The sequence below is a fragment of the Oryctolagus cuniculus genome, chromosome 18 (genome assembly GCF_964237555.1).
Source record: "Oryctolagus cuniculus chromosome 18, mOryCun1.1, whole genome shotgun sequence".
Lineage (NCBI taxonomy): Eukaryota > Metazoa > Chordata > Mammalia > Lagomorpha > Leporidae > Oryctolagus > Oryctolagus cuniculus.
Genome location: NC_091449.1, coordinates 1,222,749 through 1,240,476, shown reverse-complemented (window position 1 = coordinate 1,240,476; position 17,728 = coordinate 1,222,749). Strand labels below are relative to the sequence as shown.

Genomic DNA, 17,728 nt, shown 5'->3' with positions numbered 1-17,728 from the left:
ATGCAAGGTAAGTGTAAAACTAGTTCTCGGGTTTTTTTGTGTGTGTGTATGCAGGTATGTGCACATTGTTGAAATCTTTACTTAGTATAGAGTTGGTCTTCTGGGTTCAAAGTTAGTTAAAAATGAATCCTAATAGAGAGTGGGACTGGGAAGGTGAGAGAAAAGAGGAGGACGGGTGGGAGTATGGGTGGGAGGGTGCGTATGGTGTGAACAACAACTATATTCCTAAAATTGTAATTATGAAATTTGTATTCTTTTACAAACAAATTAAATAATTAATTAAAAAGAAATTTAGTGTTACTTATTATGCTAAATTTTGAATTCATCCTCTACATATAAAATGAATATGCTTGGATTCTATACAAAAGAAATCAGTTAATTATTTTCTTCATTATTTTCGATTTTAGTTGGCATGAGTTATTCATACTTTCAATATTTGCTTTCAAACATTTGCTGTGATAGTATCATTGTTCATTGGGGCCAATGAAAAAAGAGTAAGTCTTTGGCTTCAGCATTCTAACGTGCCACTGCACTTAGAATACATAATTAAATGTTGTGATAAATAATTATTCTGTCATTCTTCTCCTATAAAATTGCTCACCCATCAGGTAACTTGATTTCTGCATTTTTATACAAATACTAGAATAATTGGTTAGTTGGCAAAGGAACATTTAACCCAAACACTACTGTAACCCAAATAGACAAGAAAATGATATATCATGTAGGAACAAGGTAAATATGGATGAAAATTCTTAGAAAAATCTGAAATAGCCATGCGAGAAGATATACTCAGCCAGCATCCAATGCCTCTCAAGAAAATACAAAGAATGTATTCTTCTAGAAGGCATTACTGAGTGCGAAAAAAAATGGGTAGAAGTAAGAAAACTTAAGCTTCCTTGATGAACTACATTAGCTCCATTTCTTTCCAGGACCTACTGGCTTTGCGTGAGCTACTGCCCTTGTGACTGCATGCCATCCAGGGCTCTGACCATGGGAATCATCTTTGTCTCTCAGACAGGAGTCGGATTCCTAGGAAACATCCTGCTCCTTCTCTGCTATGGCTTCCTTTCCTGCACTGGACGAGGGATAAAGCACATGGATTTGATTCTCCATAACCTAATTGTAGCCAACTGCTTGGTTCTTCTTTCAAAAGGCATTCCTCAGACCATGGCAGCTTTTGGGCTGAAATATTTCATGGACGATTTTGGATGCAAACTAGTTTTCTATGTTCATAGAGTGGCCAGAGGGGTGTCTCAGAGTGCAACTTCTCTCCTGAGTGGCTTCCAGGCCATCACAATCAGCCCTAACAGCCCCCAGTGGATGGAGCTCAAGGTCAAAGCCCTCAAATCTGTTCGACTTTCCATCGTCCTCTGCTGGACCCTTCACCTGTTGGTGAATAGTATTGTTCCTATGTATATTACAGCGATGGGGGAAAGCAACAATCTCACAGGGAAAAAAGACTTAGGGTACTGTTCTGGCATAATTATTGACAGAAGTATATCCTTATGGTATTCAATGATGTTTTCCTTCACTGATGTGTTGTATTTGGTGTTAATGATTTGGGCCAGTGGCTGCATGTTGTTCATTTTGTACAGACAGAAGCAGAAGGTCCTACACATTCACAGCAAAAGCCTCTCTCCCAAATGCTCCCCGGAGACAAGAGCCACCCACAGCATCCTGATCCTAGTGAGCACATTTTTCTGTTGTTATGCACTGTCTTCCTTCTTTACTTTCTATATGTCCCTCTTTGATAAACCCAGCTGGTGGCTGGTGAATACCTCTGCCCTTATGGGTTCATCTTTCCCCTGTGTTAGCCCCTTTGTGCTCATCAACAGAGACCCCCATGTCTCTAGGCTGTGGTATACCTGCGGCACAAAGATCAATGAGTTTTGTAAATGGGTCATAGCATGAAAATCCAGAATGCTGCATACTGTCCATGTATCAGTTCACCCTGCCATATTTTATATAGTATTTATATTTGCTAAATCAGTTAGCGGCTAGGATCAAAACAAGATAGACTGAGTGTGATCACAAAATTATTTCATTTACAGATAGCCAGACATGCAAAAGGAGGGGCTTCTCATTTCTACTTTGCCTACATCAAATAAGGGTGTTTTCCTTTTCTTTTCTTTTCTTTTTTTTTTTTTTGACAGGCAGAGTGGACAGTCACAGAGAGAGAGACAGAGAGAAAGGTCTTCCTTTGCCATTGGTTCACCATCCAATGGCGTCCATGGCCAGCGTGTTGTGGCCAGCGCACCAAGCTGATCCAAAGGCATACTGGCTGGTGAGTGAGAACTGACTCCAGAAGAAATAAAGCTGTGTACAAGGATAGCATTCAGATGAGCAGTGCAGAAAGTCAAGTAAGAGAGAATGGAGGAAGGTGGGTTCAGATTCTAGCAGTTAGGATTCCAGTTAGGATGCCCAGAGTCCCTGTGCTCAAGACCTGATTTCTGCTCCTGCACACCTGGGAAGCATTAGTTGAGGGCTAAACAAGTTGGATTCCTGCCGTAAGAGTGAGAGAGCTAGACCCATTCCTGGCTTTCAAATTCATCCTGGTTCAACGACAATCACTGGAAGAATCTGATGTAGTGTGTCAGCAGAAGAGAGCTGTCTGTCACTCCCTGTATTCCTGTCTTTCTGGTTATAAATGAATACAATAAAAATTTTAGGAAAAAATTTGTGCTTTGCCAATGCTGGCGGCTGGTATGGTGATGAAAGTTACCTGTAATCTTGATGAATTTTGTAGATGAAACCAGCAGAAATGCTTGTAGAATGGGATGCATGGAGTGAGGAAGCCTTAATGTGCTAAGCATGGTGTTGTGATTTTGTTCTCAGTTGAAGGATACAGCTGTAATCAACTGAGCTAGGGCAGGATACAGTCAGAGAAGAGCTGGAAAAAAGGTCGGGAATGAGGTTTGACTAGGTGGAGTTTGTGACTTTGTTGGACATCCACGACTAGGTTACAGATGAATGTGGAGTTGTGGAGGGAGATCTGGAAAGAGGGAAACTTTGGAAATGTTTGCTTTCTTCTATTTATTGTTGATACTGGAAAAGATTCCCAATATGATGTACATAAATCTAGGATTAATGATTGAGGTGTGGGGTCTTTTCTTATTAAGCAATAGGAGAAGTGGAGGAACTCGCCAACCCAATATAAAAAAAAATTGAACTACATCACCTGTATCTACAGCTACTGAGAAATTTAAGTAAAATATAAGATATGATTCTTGGCTTAGAGGTTTGTTCATGTATTAGATTTGCAGGTAAAAACCTCAGATTAGAATTTGTCCAGAAGTGCATAGGAACTGAAGAACTGGAAAGACTAAAAATGTTCCAAAAATGTTCCCTTGTGAAAAGTGAGAAGAGAAATCACAGAAGCATGAAACATACAGGATAAACAAGCTAGCATAGTTATTTTAAGAAGAGTAGCACTGGGGCTGGTGCCGTGGCTCACTGGTTAATCCTCCACCTGCAGTGCCAGCCTCCCATATGAGCACCAGGTTCTAGTCCTGGTTGCTCCTCTTCCAGTCCAGCTCTCTGCTGTGGCCCAGGAGGGCAGTGGAGGATGGTGCAAGTGCTTAGGTGCCTGCACCCACATGGGAGACCTGGGGAAGCACCTGGCTCTTGGCTTCAGATCAGCGTAGCTCCGGCTGTAACATCCATCTGGTGGGGTGAACCAAGAGAAGGAAGACCTTTCTCTCTGTCTCTCCTTCTCACCTTGTAAATCTTTATGTCAAAAAAAAGAAAGAGGAGCAATGCCATTTGTAAAAGAGACTGAAAGATATTGAGGAGCTGTAACATGCTGGTAACCTTTTTTTTTAAGATTTATTTCTTTGTTTGAAAGAGTACAAGGAGAGAGGAGAGGCGGGGGGACGGAGGTTCCTTTCACTGGTTCACACCCAAATTGGCTGCAATGTCCAGAGCTGCGCCAATCCGAAGCCAGGAGCTTCATCCAGGTCTCCCATGTGAGTGCAGGGGCCCAAGGACTTGGGCCATCTTCTACTGCTTTCCCAGGCCACAGCAGACAGCCGGATCAGAAGTGAAGCAGCCGGGACTCAAACCAGCTCCCATATGGGTTGCCAGCACTTAAACCATGGATTTAAACGCCTGCGCCATAGAGTCAGCCCCAACTTTTGATTATCTGTTCAGAGATTTGATGAACCAAGAGTCAGAACACTCAGAAGGGTGTCTGGGCAGAGGGAAAGCAATAGTGGCCGTCCTCCCAAAAAGAAGTGATTTTCAGTTTCAGTGGAACACAGCAAAGTTTCCATCACTACTCTTTCTTTCTGATCCTTGAGAGACAGCCAGTAATCGCTGGTAATTGTTTTTGGCAATTGGCAGAAGAGACAAAAGTTTCTTAGAGCTACCCTCAACTCCCCAAGCAGTCACTCTCATTATTGAAACAGGTGGTAGCCTAATCATGCTCTAGAGGGAAGCAAGGTGAGAGAATTTTAAATGACCTCTTCTGGGTTTTGCTGTCTTCCTCCTGCCTCACTCCCAACCTCTGAGTGTCATCATTGCTCCAACCTCCTTGAAAAAGGCAACACTTTAGGAGACTACATCTCCATCCTGGAGAGAGGCTCTGAAGAAAATGGCTCTGTATTGGGGCTGTAAGGAGAATTCCTGGAAACATTCTGAGCCTTGACAGAGGTGGCACTGGTGCTGGAGCGTAGACATGAGAGTCCACTAAAAGAAGAGGGATGCTTGTTAAGGTCTGATCCAAACTCCTCAAGAGGAGCTGACTGTAAGATACCCCATGTCCATCCCTGAATCCTCCTGTTTCAGTAGCATGACCATCCATGACATTAGTTTGATATGGAACATGGCAATGAGTAGATCTGATGTTTGAGTTACTTTGAAAGGTAATTCTTTAGTTACAATTTCAGAGTTTATTGCAAATATTTCAGATGTCATAACTTGTTATCTCCATGTGTGTGATAAAGAATCATGAAATTTTCTAATTTCTCACCTCAAGGGCAACTACTAGGTGTTTAAAGGGGAGAGTGAGTGTTTGAAGACAGCTCTGATCCTTAGAAGTAATTTTCTGAATTGAAGAAAGGAAATCAGTTTTAAAGAGAAAAATGATTTCAGAAATACAGATATCAGATGCAAAATCATCCAATGACTTTAACAGATACATGATTCTAAGGTGACTTGCAATAGTTCCTTCTGGTTTCCAAGAACGTGCTGCAATCTACTGTCAAATATATTTATTCACCACTTAGTTCAGTTTTCTCATCCACAGATATCAATGTCTTCCTGTATTCCTTAATCAGTTGATGCAGTGAAGGATTGAGTGTGCCTGTGTATGTGTTTTCCTATGGAAGAAGAAAATGCTTAATTTCTATAGCAGCTAAAAGGGAGAGATATATACTGGTATATGCTAATGAATTGGTTGGGAGAAAATTTTTGGTTGGAAGCCAAATCCTGCTATTTTATAAAAAGTGGGGGAGGAACTCCAAGTTGACAGAGCTTGTGTTGTTCAGCTAACTGGTGAGAAACAGGAACTCTTGACACATTTCACTGAAATCTGACATATACATGTATGAATCAATAGTTTGAGTTCATCATATTACTCCATGCATGGGTGACTGTAAAGTGTGCTTGGTTTGGCATGAACACAAGTTATGGTGATGTCAAGAGCTTTGACCTTACCCATATGAATAAGAATAAAATATAATTTTTTAACATTTCCATTGGAAGTCCCTTAGCGCCAAATGCCACTCTTCCCCAAATCACTTTTAGAACAGCTATCATCTGACAAGAAATCTCACGGGGATGTTGATCAAATTGGACACTGTGTACATCCCTATCTTGGTTACATGATATTCTCACATTTTTTAAGACTGCAATATGAACTTACATTAGGGGTTGTAATGTGTTTTACATAACCCTAATTTTTAGCATATAAACTTAATGTAATAAAGGGCAAAGCACAGACTTTCTGTTTACATTTATTTTAAAGTGTTCTTTAAAGAGTTTTAGTGTAACTTGCTAATTCATTTTTATTAGCCTATTTATGCTTTTCATAGTTTAATTCTAGAAACTCAGGAATATTGTGAAAGAGAATTAGAATGCAATGATGTTTTAAGTGTGTTGTATAACACTGGAACTCATGCGGAATGGCCTTATCACAGGATGCTATGTCACTGTCTATTTAGAGTTTTATCATTACTTTCAAAATTATGTTGTCACTATACTGGAACAGAACTAGTTTGGAACATTCATTGTTCTGGTATTATGGTTCTCTTTATCATTCTTCATGTTTTTCAGGGTTCAGGATATTGTAAAGTGTTTTAAATATATTTTCATGCTAACTCATCTTGAGCTATTTGGACACAACTGATAATTTTAAATCCGCATCATTAATACTGTGCAAATAAAATCATTTAATATTTTCTCTCTTTAGTATTTATTGTTTAAATTTTCTAAAACTATTATTTTGGGTAGATTCTGAGGTTTCAAGTATTTGCTGTAGTGGTGGTGATTGTGCATTTGAGCCCAAATGAAACAAGAGCAAAACAAACCTTTGGCGTCACCAATCTAATATAGAACTGAACTTAGATCGGATGATTCAACGTTGTCATAATGAATTATTCTGCCACTATGCTCTGATAAGTCAAGTCACCAATACTGTGATTTGAATTTCTACTTTTTCATAGAAATACAAGACCGCTTCTGGAATAACTGGATAGTCAACAAAGATGGATTTGATGAAAGCTCTGTGTAGAAGAATATTGTAACACAAATGGGCAAGAAAATGATACAGTATACAGAAACAAGGTAAATATGAATGAAGCTATTAGAAAAACCCAAACACACACAAACACACACAGGACAATATATACACAATGTTCTTCTTCAGAAAATGCAAAGAATATATATATTTGTATACAGCTTAACTGAGTGGGAAAAATTGTTAGTTGCGGATGCAGAACCTAAATTTCCTTGATGAAATCCACTATTGGCATTTCTTTGCAGGATTGACCTGCTCTGTGTGAAACTACTGTCCTTGTGACAGATGCTTCCCAGGGCTCTGACAATGGGAATCATCTTTGCCTCTCACACAGGAGTCAGGATCCTGGTAAACATCCTGCTCCTTCTTTGTTATGGTCTCCTTTCCTGCACTGGATGGACGACAAAGCAAGTGGACTGGATTCTCCATAACCTAATTTTAGACAATTGTTTGGTCTTTCTCTGGAATGGATTTCTCAGACAATGGCAACTTTTGGGCTGGAGTATTTTATGGATGGTTTGGGGTGCTAACTAGTTTTCTGTGTTCACAGAGTGACCAGAGGGTGCTCCCCTGAGACTACAGTCACTCACAACATCCTGATCCTAGTGAGCACCTTTTTCTCTTTTTATGTGCTATCTTCCTTCTTTCCTTCTATACGTCCCTCTTTGATAAAGCCAGTTGGTGGCTGATGAACATCACTGCCCTCATGGCTTCAAGTTTCCCATCATAGTTCCTTTCTGGTGATCAACAAAGACCCACCTGTCTCTAGTCTATGCTATGCAGCAGCAGAAAAATCAGTGATTTCCATAAATGAGTCAGAGCATGAAAATGTGCAATGCTGAATGTGTCCATGCAAAAACTTGTCCTTCCCTATCTTTAAGTGTTTACTGGCTAAGTAAGTTTGTGGACAGAAGCAGAAGCATAATAGCAGAGCTTGATCACTGACTTACTTTTAATTTAGCAAACAGCCAAGCATGAAACAAGGGAGGATTCCACACTTCCACTTGCAGAGCAGAACTGGGAGTTTTCATCTCAGTCATTGTGCTCACCTGTCCTTTCTGCCTTATGAGTCCTGTTAAATCTCTCATCTATGATTTTCTTTCCTGGAATCTTTACTAAGGCATTGTGATAACAAAGTTTACTCCCAGGTATACTTAATTGAAGAAATACATGAAATGAACTCCTGAAAATAGGTCTCCTGCCTTCACTCTGATCCTTCTGGGGTCTAAAAAAAGACTTTGGGAATACATTTCTGACATGGTTACCTGCTCAAGGTCATTGGATGAATCTTTCAGCATTTCAGACCCAGCAAGATGCTACTGATGATGGCAAAAGCATGTGTTGTAAGTGTGGTGCCCTTAGATACATTCCAAACATGATTTAACAAATCTAGCTAGTATAGGAATTGGAGAAAAACTTGAGAGGTATGAATGCAGACTTTATGTCTCAAAGGACAATTCTGCCTCAGCCAACTGGAAAAACCCAGAGGGGAAATAAGCAAAGCGTCTCAGGGTGTCACTCGTGCCATCCTTGCAGACAGGGTCTTTCTAAATGAGGCTGTGCACAGCAGATTCCACTGTGACTGAAGAGCATACAGCTCAGAAAGGTTCTTTTGGACAAAGTAGAGCAGAACAGGTTGCAACAGAAGGCTGGAACTTTTTCTCTGCTTATAAGAAGGTAATAGGCAAAAGTGTTCATTTTGAATTCCTGAAGTCTCCGTGGTAACCAGAAATAAGTAAATATAATATCATTCAAAGTTTGCAAAGATGTGCAAAATGTTAATATCGCTTAAAGCTCTTATGAGGAACTAGTTTATGTATCCAGAGAGAGATGAGGCAGGCATAATGAAAGGAAGGCATGTTGTAATACATGAAAAAGACGAGGTGAGAATGACTGTTGAGACAAGGGCATTAAGGTGTAGGGAGTGAGAGAAGGAACCCAAGCACAGGGCCAGGTTGTGTTTCTAGGCAACCTGAGGGTTTTGTCTCCCATTTCTGATTACATTGAAGTTCTCAGAACTATGCACAGTTGCAGCCTTGAGGAATGATGAAAATGAGGGGCACGATCAAAGAGAACTGACAGCATGTTAGTCATGAATCAGGACAAAGTCAACAAACTGCTATTGAGGGCTGGCATTGTGGTGCAGCTGGTAAGACCTTGCCTGGGACTCTGGCATCCCATATGGAGGCACCAGTTCAAGTCTGGGTTCCTCTGCTTCCAATCCAGCTTCCTGTCAAAGTGCTTAAGAAAGCACAAGATGGCCCAAGAACTTGGTCCCCTGACACCATGTGGGAGACCTGGATGGGGTTCCAGGACCTGGATTCATGCTGTCCTGCCACAGCCATTGCTGCCATGTGCAAAGTAAACCGGCAGATTGAAATTACCTTTGTGTCTGAGTCTCTCTCCCTCTCTCCATTATTCTGCCTTTTAAATAAATAAATGATTTAAAGAAAAAAACACAGAAACCTTCATTCACTGTTTCAATAAACCTATGTTAAATACAGTGGTCCTATATTCTCAAGGAATTAGTAACCCTCCCAAATCCAAGTTCCTACTGGAAACTAACAGCAAATAGTTTTTGTTTTTTAAAAAGCGTTTCAAAGAACAGCTATGTTAACTGCTTTCTATACACTCCTCCTAAATCAGACCCAGATTTACATGAGCTCCTAACAAATTGCTACCTTTTGGTAAGAGATTGAGCATCTTTTTTATGTCTATATTCTTTAGCGATACCTTTTCTAATAATTGCACAATAATCTGTTATAACAGTTGATGTCTAATGTTGTACAATTTAATTAATAAGATGCATTGGAATAAAGTAACAAGCTACGTAGAAAGAATCGAATTTCAAACGGGTGTAGAGACTAAAAGTTGGCTCTGAAGGACTGTGGGCTTCAAACTGAACAGGAACTGTTTTATATTATAAAACAGGAACAGTTTTATAAAAACTGTTGGTTTTTCTAATATATCGCCTATCTAATGATTTTGTTTATCCTGCTTACAGTTTGTTGAGCAATGGGTTTTGTTGAAATAGCATGTTTCTTCCCTGTGCTCAGCCATTTGTCATCTGTTCATATATTTCCACTCCAAGTTCTTTCCTTTTTCACTTCTGTGAACTTTAATCATTTGCATGATAGTGCTTGAGAGAAATTTTGTGTGTTTTATTTGATGGTTAAATTATTGTCTGCATACCATTTCTCCCTTCTCCTCCTAGCAAGATGTCACCCATTCCCAGGGACTTCTCCCTTCAGTTCCAGAGTATTCTTAGCTTGGTGGGAAAAAAGTTTATGGTAATGAAATGCAATGGTAACTTCAACACTAAAAATATTCATCCTAACTCTTCTGCTGCCTTGAAGTTCTTTCTTAGTCTTTTTATTTCCAACAGGCAGAATGGACAGTGAGAGAGAGAGACAGAGAGAAAGGTCTTCCTTCTGCCATTGGTTCACCACCCAATGGCCACCGCGGCCAGCACACCACGCTGATCTGAAGGTAGGAGCCAGGTGCTTCTCCTGGTCTCCCATGGGGTGCAGGGCCCATGGATTTGGGCCATCCTCCACTGCACTCCTTGGCCACAGCAGAGAGCTGGCCTGGAAGAGGGGCAACTGGGACAGAATCCGGTACCCTGACCTGGACTAGAACCCGGTGTGCCGGTTCTGCTAGGTGGAGGATTAGCCTGTTGAGCCATGGTGCCATCCCTTTCTTAGTCTTGCAGTTGGTCTACACTTTCCCAGTCTTCCTTTCCTTCTTACCTAACAAAGGTTTATTATCTGGTTCTTTTTTATGATCCTATTTCTTTGTCCATATCAAGTATATGGACATTTCTCTAAATGATCTCTTCTGGGCTTTTCTGCCTCCCCACAACACATCCTCTGTCATCACTGGGACATCGTTCCCGGTAAAAGACAACATTTTAGGAGATCACATCTCCATCCTGGAGACAGAGACTCAGAAGAAAATGACTGTGTACCAGAACAGCGACGTTGGATCGCTGAAAACATTATACTTCTTGATGAAGTTGACATTGGAGTGCTGACATGAGCTTCTGCACATGGAGAGGCGATGCTTGCTAAGGCAGATGAGAAACTCCAAGTCCACTTCTCAGTCCTCCCCTTTCAGGGATGTGATCACCCATGATATTGCTGTGATGTGGAATACGGCAATGAGAAGATCTGATGCTTTACTTACTCTGGGAGGTAATTCTGTCATTAGAATTTCAGGATGCTTTGTAGCAATATCAGGAGTCATACCTTGTTATCTCAATGTCTGTGATAAGGAATCATTTTCTAATCTCTCATCTCATGAGCAGCCAATAGGTAAGAAAATGGCCACTTTTGGAATTTAAAAAATTGTTACACTGATTGTGAACCCCTGACATGATTCAAGGAGAAAGTGAGCATTTGTCTTGAGAGAACCATGGTCCTTAAGAGGATTTATCCCTCTTGAAGAAAGGAAAGCAGTTTTAAAGAGGAAAGACAATTCCATGAATACACATTTCAGATGCAAAGTCATCAGTGCCCTTATCAGGCATATGATTTTAACATGACCTGTAATGGTTCTCTGGTTTCCAAGAATGTGTTTTAATGCGTTCTCAGGTCTATTTATTTGCATTAGAGTTCCATAATCTCATCCATATTTGCCCATGGCTTCCAGTATTCCTTAATCGGTTGATTTGGTGAAGTGCTGTATTTGAGTGTATACACATGTGTCTCTGTGTTTGTGTTGCTATGAAAGAACAACGTATTTAATACATTAGGGGCTAAACCACAGAGATACATACTGGTGTATGTTAATAAAAAGAAGAACAGGTTGGGAGGAATTTTTTGGTTTGGAAGCCAAATTCTGTATTTAAAGAAAATGGAATTAAACTACAAGTTGACATAACTTAGGAGAAACAGAGAATCAGACACATTTCACTGAAATCTACATATATGATTCAATAGTTTGAGTTCATCAAAATACCTCATATATGGGTGAAAGTAGACTCGGCTTAGTTTGGCATAAGTATAGGTTATGGGTGATGTAGAGGTTTGGCCTTACCCCACTGAATAAGCTATAGAATGCATTTTTCCTTCAAAATTTCCATTGGTGCACCTCAGAGCTCGCTTTTCCCCTATGTCATTTTAGAACAGCCACCGAATATTCTTAATAGCATCCGACAAGATGCCTCCTAGGAGATGTCTTCCAATTAGACATTGCCCCCGTCTCCATCTAGGTTAATTTAATCAGAATTCTTCCTATTTCTTTAAGCTGCAATAGGAACTTACATTAGGGGTTCCTTATTTGTTGTGTGGTGATCTAAACACAAAATTTCAACACATAAACTTTATGGAAACTTTGATAAAGGATAAAAGCACAAACTTTCTTGATTACCTTTTAAAAATAAATCCTTTACTTTTTTTAACTTTTATTTAATGAATACAAATTTCCAAAGTACAGCTTATGGATTACAATGGCTTCCCCCCTCATAACTTCACTCCCACCTGCAACCCTCCCCTTTCCCTCTCCCTCCCTCCTTCCATTCACATCAAGATTCATTTTCAATTTTCTTTATATACAGTAAATCAATTTAGCATATATTAAGTAAAGATTTCAACAGTTTGCACCCACATAGAAACACAAAGTGAAAAATACTGTTTGAGTACTCGTTATAGCATTAAGTCTCAATATACAGCACATTAAGGACCGAGATCCTACATGAGAAGTAAGTGCACAGTGACTCCTGTTGTTGACTTAACAAATTGACAGTCTTGTTTATGGCATCAGTAATCACCCTAGGCTCTTGTCATGAGTTGCCAAGTCTATGGAAGCCTTTTGAGTTCACCAACTCTGATCATATTTAGACAAGGTCGTGGTCAAAGTGGAAGTTCTCTCCTCCCTTCAGAGAAAGGTACCTCCTTCTTTGATGACCTGTTCTTTTCACTGGGATCTCACTCGCGGAGATCTTTCATTTAGTTTTTTTTTTTCCCCAGAGTGTTTTGGCTTTCCATGCCTGTAATACTCTCATGGGCTTTTCAGCCAGATCCGCATGCCTTAAGGGCTGATTCTGAGACCAGAGTGCTGTTTAGGACATCTGCCATTCTATGGGTCTGCTGTGTATCTCGCTTCCCATGTTGGATCGTTCTCTCCCTTTTTTATTTTATCAGCTAGTATTTGTAGACACTAGTCTTGTTTATGTACTCCCTTTGGCTCTTAGTCCTAACATTATGATCAATTGTGAACAGAAATTGATCACCGGGACTAGTGAGATGGCATTGGTACATGCCACCTTGATGGGATTGAATTCGAATCCCCTGGTATGTTTCTAACTCTACCTTTTGAGGTAAGTCAGCTTGAGCATGTCCCAAATTGCACATTTCTTCCCTCTCTTATTCCCACTCTTATATTTAACAGCGATCACTTTTCAGTTAAGTTTCAACACTTGAGAATAACTGTGTATTGATTACAGTATTCAAGCAGAAGTATTAAGTAGAACAAACAAACAAACAAAAAATACTAAGAGGGATAACGTATTAAGTTTCCCGGGGGTCTGGATAGCGCAAGCCACCAGCTCCGAGTCCCTGTGGTTCAAGGTTCTGTCCCTGCTCCCACATACAGGCATCTCTCAGGACAACTGGCACAAGCGCTGCAAAACTGGGGGCAAAAGAAAGCCCTACCATAAGAAGCGGAAGTATGAGCTGGGCCGCCGGGCTGCCAACACGAAGATCGGCCCGAAGCGGATACATACAGTGCGAGTTCTTGGAGGCAATAAGAAGTACCGGGCCCTGCGGCTGGATGTGGGGAACTTCTCCTGGGGCTCCGAGTGTTGTACCCGCAAAATAAGGATCATTGATGTTGTCTACAATGCCTCCAATAATGAACTGGTGCGCACCAAGACCCTGGTGAAGAACTGCATCATGCTTATAGACAGCACGCCGTACCGACAGTGGCATGAGTCCCACTACGTGCTGCCTCTGGGCCTCAAGAAGGGGACCAAGCAGACTCCTGAGGAGGAAGAAATTTTAAGCAAAAAATGATCAAGGAAGATTCAGAAGAAATACGACGAAAGGAAGAAGAATGCCAAGATCAGCAGTCTGCTGGAGGAGCAGTTCCAGCAGGGCAAGCTTCTCGCATGCATTGCGTCAAGACCTGGCCAGTGTGGCTGAGCAGATGGCTATGTACTAGAAGGCAAGGAGCTGGAGTTCTATCTGAGGAAAATCAAGGTCCAGAAAGGCAAATAAGTCCTCCACCATGTAATAAAGTTGTTTATTCTAAAAAAAAATCTTTACTTTTAATGCAACTTGCTAGTTCATATTCATTCATCTTTATACTAGGCCAAGCCTGTTTGTGGGTGCAGGGGCCCAAACACTTGGGCCATCTTCTGCTGCTTTCCCAGGTAAATTAGCAGGGAGCCAGACTGGAAGTGGAACAGCTGGGATTTGAACTGGTGCACATATGGGGTGCAGGCATCACAGGCAGCAGCCTGACAGCACTGGCTCTTGAAATATATTGTAAGGCTAGTTGATCCTGAGCTGTATGGACACAATTGGTTTTTCATACTTTTTTATTTAGTGTTACTCACTCTGACCTCAGAATCAGCCCTTATGCTTCCTGGTTTGGCTGAAAAGCCCATCAGAGCTTTTCTGACATGGAAAGCCAAGACATTGTGGTAAAAAATGTTCTACATGAAGGATCTCTGTGAGTGAGACCCCAGCAGAAAGAAGTGGCCATCAAAGAAGGATGTACTTTCCTCTAAAGGAGGAGAGAACTTCCACTTTGCTTATGGCCTTGTGTAAATACTGATGGAGTTTGTGCATTTGAAAGGTTTTCATAGCCTAGGCAGCTCATGTCAAGAGCCTCGAGTGGTCACTGATGTCAAATATATTTTTGTTAACTGTTAAATTAACAACAGGGGTCACTGTGTATGAACTCCCCATGTAGGACCTCTGTCCTCAATGAGGTGTATTTATGAGAGTTAACTGTAAATGTAGTTCTCAGTTTATGTGTTTATTTTGCATGTATGTTCACATTGTTGAAACCTTTACTTAGTATAGGGTTCATCTTCTGTGTTCAAAGTTAATTAAAAATGAATCTTAATGGAGAAGGGGCTGCAAAGGGGAGAGAGAGGAGGTGTAGGGGTGGGAGTGCATGTGGGAGGGTGGGTATGCTGTGAAGAATAACTATATTCCTAAAATTGTATTTATGAAATATGTATTCCTTTAAAAACTAATTAATTAGTTAAATAATAAATTTAGTGTTAAAAATTATGCTAAATTTTGAATTCATCCTCTACAGATGAAACGAAGGTACTTGAATACTATACAATTGAAATCATTTAATGTTATTTTCCTCATAATATTTTATATTTTACTTGGCATGAACTATTCATGCTTTCAAAATTGCCTTTCAAATATTTGCTGTAATAGTATCAATGTTCGTTGGGACCAATGAAATAAGAGGGGATCTCTGGCTTCACCATTCTAACATGCCACTGCACTTAGAATACGTAATTAATTATTGTGATAAATAATTATTCTGTCATAATTCTGCTATTAAAAAGATCACCCACATTGTAACATGAATTTCTGTACTTTCATACAAATACCAGAATAATTGGTTAGTTGGCAGAGAAGCATTTAACGAAAAACAATACTCATCACAAATAGAGAAGAAACTGGTATGTCATATAGGAATAAGGTGAATATGGATGAAAACTCTTAGAAAAACCTGAAACAGCTATGCGAGAATATACTTTCAACAAGCATCCCAATGCCTCTTATGAAAATACAAAGAATGTATTTTTCTAGTAGGATTTCTGAGTGCAAAAAAAAAAATGAGTATAAGTAAGAAATGAACTTAAGCTTCCTTGATGAAACACATTAACTCCATGTCTTTCCAGGACTTACTGGCTTTGCGTGAACTACTGCCCTTGTGACTGAATGCCATCCAGGGCTCTGACCATGGGAATCATCTTTGTCTCTCAGACAGGAGTCGGATTCCTAGGAAACATCCTGCTCCTTCTCTGCTATGGCTTCCTTTCCTGCACTGGACGAGGGATAACACACATGGATTTGATTCTCCATAACCTAATTGTAGCCAACTGCTTGGTTCTTCTCTCAAAAGGCATTCCTCAGACCATGGCAGCTTTTGGGCTGAAATATCTCATGGACGATTTTGGATGCAAACTAGTTTTCTATGTTCATAGAGTGGCCAGAGGGGTGTCTCTGAGTGCTACTTCTCTCCTGAGTGGCTTCCAGGCCATCACAATCAGCCTTAGCAGCCCCGAGTGGATGGAGCTCAAGGTCAAAGCCCTCAAATCCATTCGACTTTCCATTCTGCTCTGCTGGACCCTTCACCTGTTGGCAAATAGTATTGTGCCTATGTATATTACAGCAATGAGGGAGAGAAGCAACCTCACAGAGAAAAAGGACTTAGGGTTCTGTTCTGGCTTAATTATTGACAGAAGTATATCCTTATTGTATTCCATGATGTTTTCCTTCACTGATGTGTTGTATTTGGTGTTAATGATTTGGGCCAGTGGCTGCATGTTGTTCATTTTGTACAGACATAAGCAGAAGGTCCTACACATTCACAGCAAAAACCTCTCTCCCAAATGCTCCCCGGAGACAAGAGCCACCCACAGCATCCTGATCCTAGTGAGCACATTTTTCTGTTTTTATGCACTGTCTTCCTTCTTTACTTTCTATATGTTTCTCTTTGATAAACCCAGATGCTGGCTGGTGAATACCTCTGCCCTTATGGGTTCATCTTTCCCCTGTGTTAGCCCCTTTGTTCTCATCAGCAGAGACCTCCATGTCTCTAGGCTGTGGTATACGTGCGGCACAAAGATCAATGATTTTCGTAAACGGGTTATAGCATGAAAATCCAGAATGCTGCATACTGTCCATGTATCAGTTCACCCTGCCATATTTTATATAGTATTTACATTTGCTAAATCAGTTAGTGGATAGGATCAAAACAAGATAGATTGAGCGTGAACACAAAATTATTTCATTTAGCAGATAGCCAGGCATGGAACAAGGAGGGGCTTCTGATTTCTACTTTGCCTTCATCAAATGAGGGTGTTTTTCTTTCGTCTTTGTCCTCATGTGTCCTTAGCTTCATACAAACCCTACTGAATCTTCCCTTTACCGTTCAATCCTTTTAAAATCCTCATCTGATATATTATGATAGTAATGTCTACTCTCAGTTTTACATCTTTGATTAAATACATAAAATGAACTCCTAAAAATGTAAGATTACTTGCCTCACTCTGACTCTCTGGGGACTATCCAAAGACTGTGAATATATTTATGATACAGTTTACCTTCCTTGGTTCACTGGAGGAATTCTAAGTGATTTGAGAATCAAGAAGTTGCTATCATTGATTCTATAAGCATATTAAGTTGTAAACTCTTAGATAAATTCCAAACACAATTCCACAAGTTGAGCTAGAACAGGAATTCTGGAGGCAAAGTATAGTGGAAGAATATTGTCTTCATTCCTCAAAGGAAAGTTATGTGTAAGCCAATTGGAAAAATCCAGAGAAAAAGAAGGAAAAGTCTCTCTGGGACTGCATTCGATGACATTTTTGTGAACATGGTTTTTCTTTTTTTTTGTTAAAAAGATTTATTCATTTATATGTTAGAGTTATACAGAGAGAGGAGAGGAAGAGAGAGTGAGAGAGAGAGAGGTCTTCCATTCAATGGTTCTCTCCCTTCTTGTCTGCAAGAGCCGTGGCTGGGATGATCCAAAACCAGTAGCCAGGAGCTTCCTCTGGGTCTCCCATGTGGGTGCAAGGGCCAAAGGACTTGGGCCACCCTCTACTGCTTTCCCAGGCCATAGCAGAGAGCTGGATTGGAAGTGGAGCAGCTGGGTCTCGAACTGGTGCACATATGCGAGGCCAGTGCCACACTTTGGCATGGGAATGTCTGTAATCCATGAAAAAGACCAAGTCAAAGTGAACGATGACATGACAGCATTGGAGTACAAGGGGCAGCAGAGGGAACTTGAGCA

General features: G+C 40.5%; 2 protein-coding genes and 1 pseudogene across 3 annotated transcripts; all 3 read left to right on the top strand.

The window, feature by feature from the left end:
* The first annotated feature begins 342 nt into the window (after positions 1 to 342).
* ORYCUNV1R1581 (vomeronasal 1 receptor oryCunV1R1581) lies at positions 343 to 16,964 on the top strand. Of its 2 annotated transcripts, XM_070061830.1 has the most exons (3): positions 343 to 2,284; positions 6,663 to 6,783; positions 15,612 to 16,964. In XM_070061830.1, exon 1 carries the CDS (start codon positions 970 to 972, stop codon positions 1,909 to 1,911), a length of 942 nt encoding a protein of 313 aa, XP_069917931.1. In that variant the 5' UTR covers positions 343 to 969; the 3' UTR covers positions 1,912 to 2,284; positions 6,663 to 6,783; positions 15,612 to 16,964.
* On the top strand, positions 9,955 to 13,994 carry LOC100347942 (small ribosomal subunit protein eS8 pseudogene; annotated as a pseudogene).
* Positions 15,652 to 16,593, top strand: ORYCUNV1R1519 (vomeronasal 1 receptor oryCunV1R1519). Its single transcript, NM_001167208.1, is given in 1 exon segment — positions 15,652 to 16,593. A coding segment is annotated over 1 exon segment (942 nt).
* Positions 16,965 to 17,728: the final 764 nt, after the last annotated feature.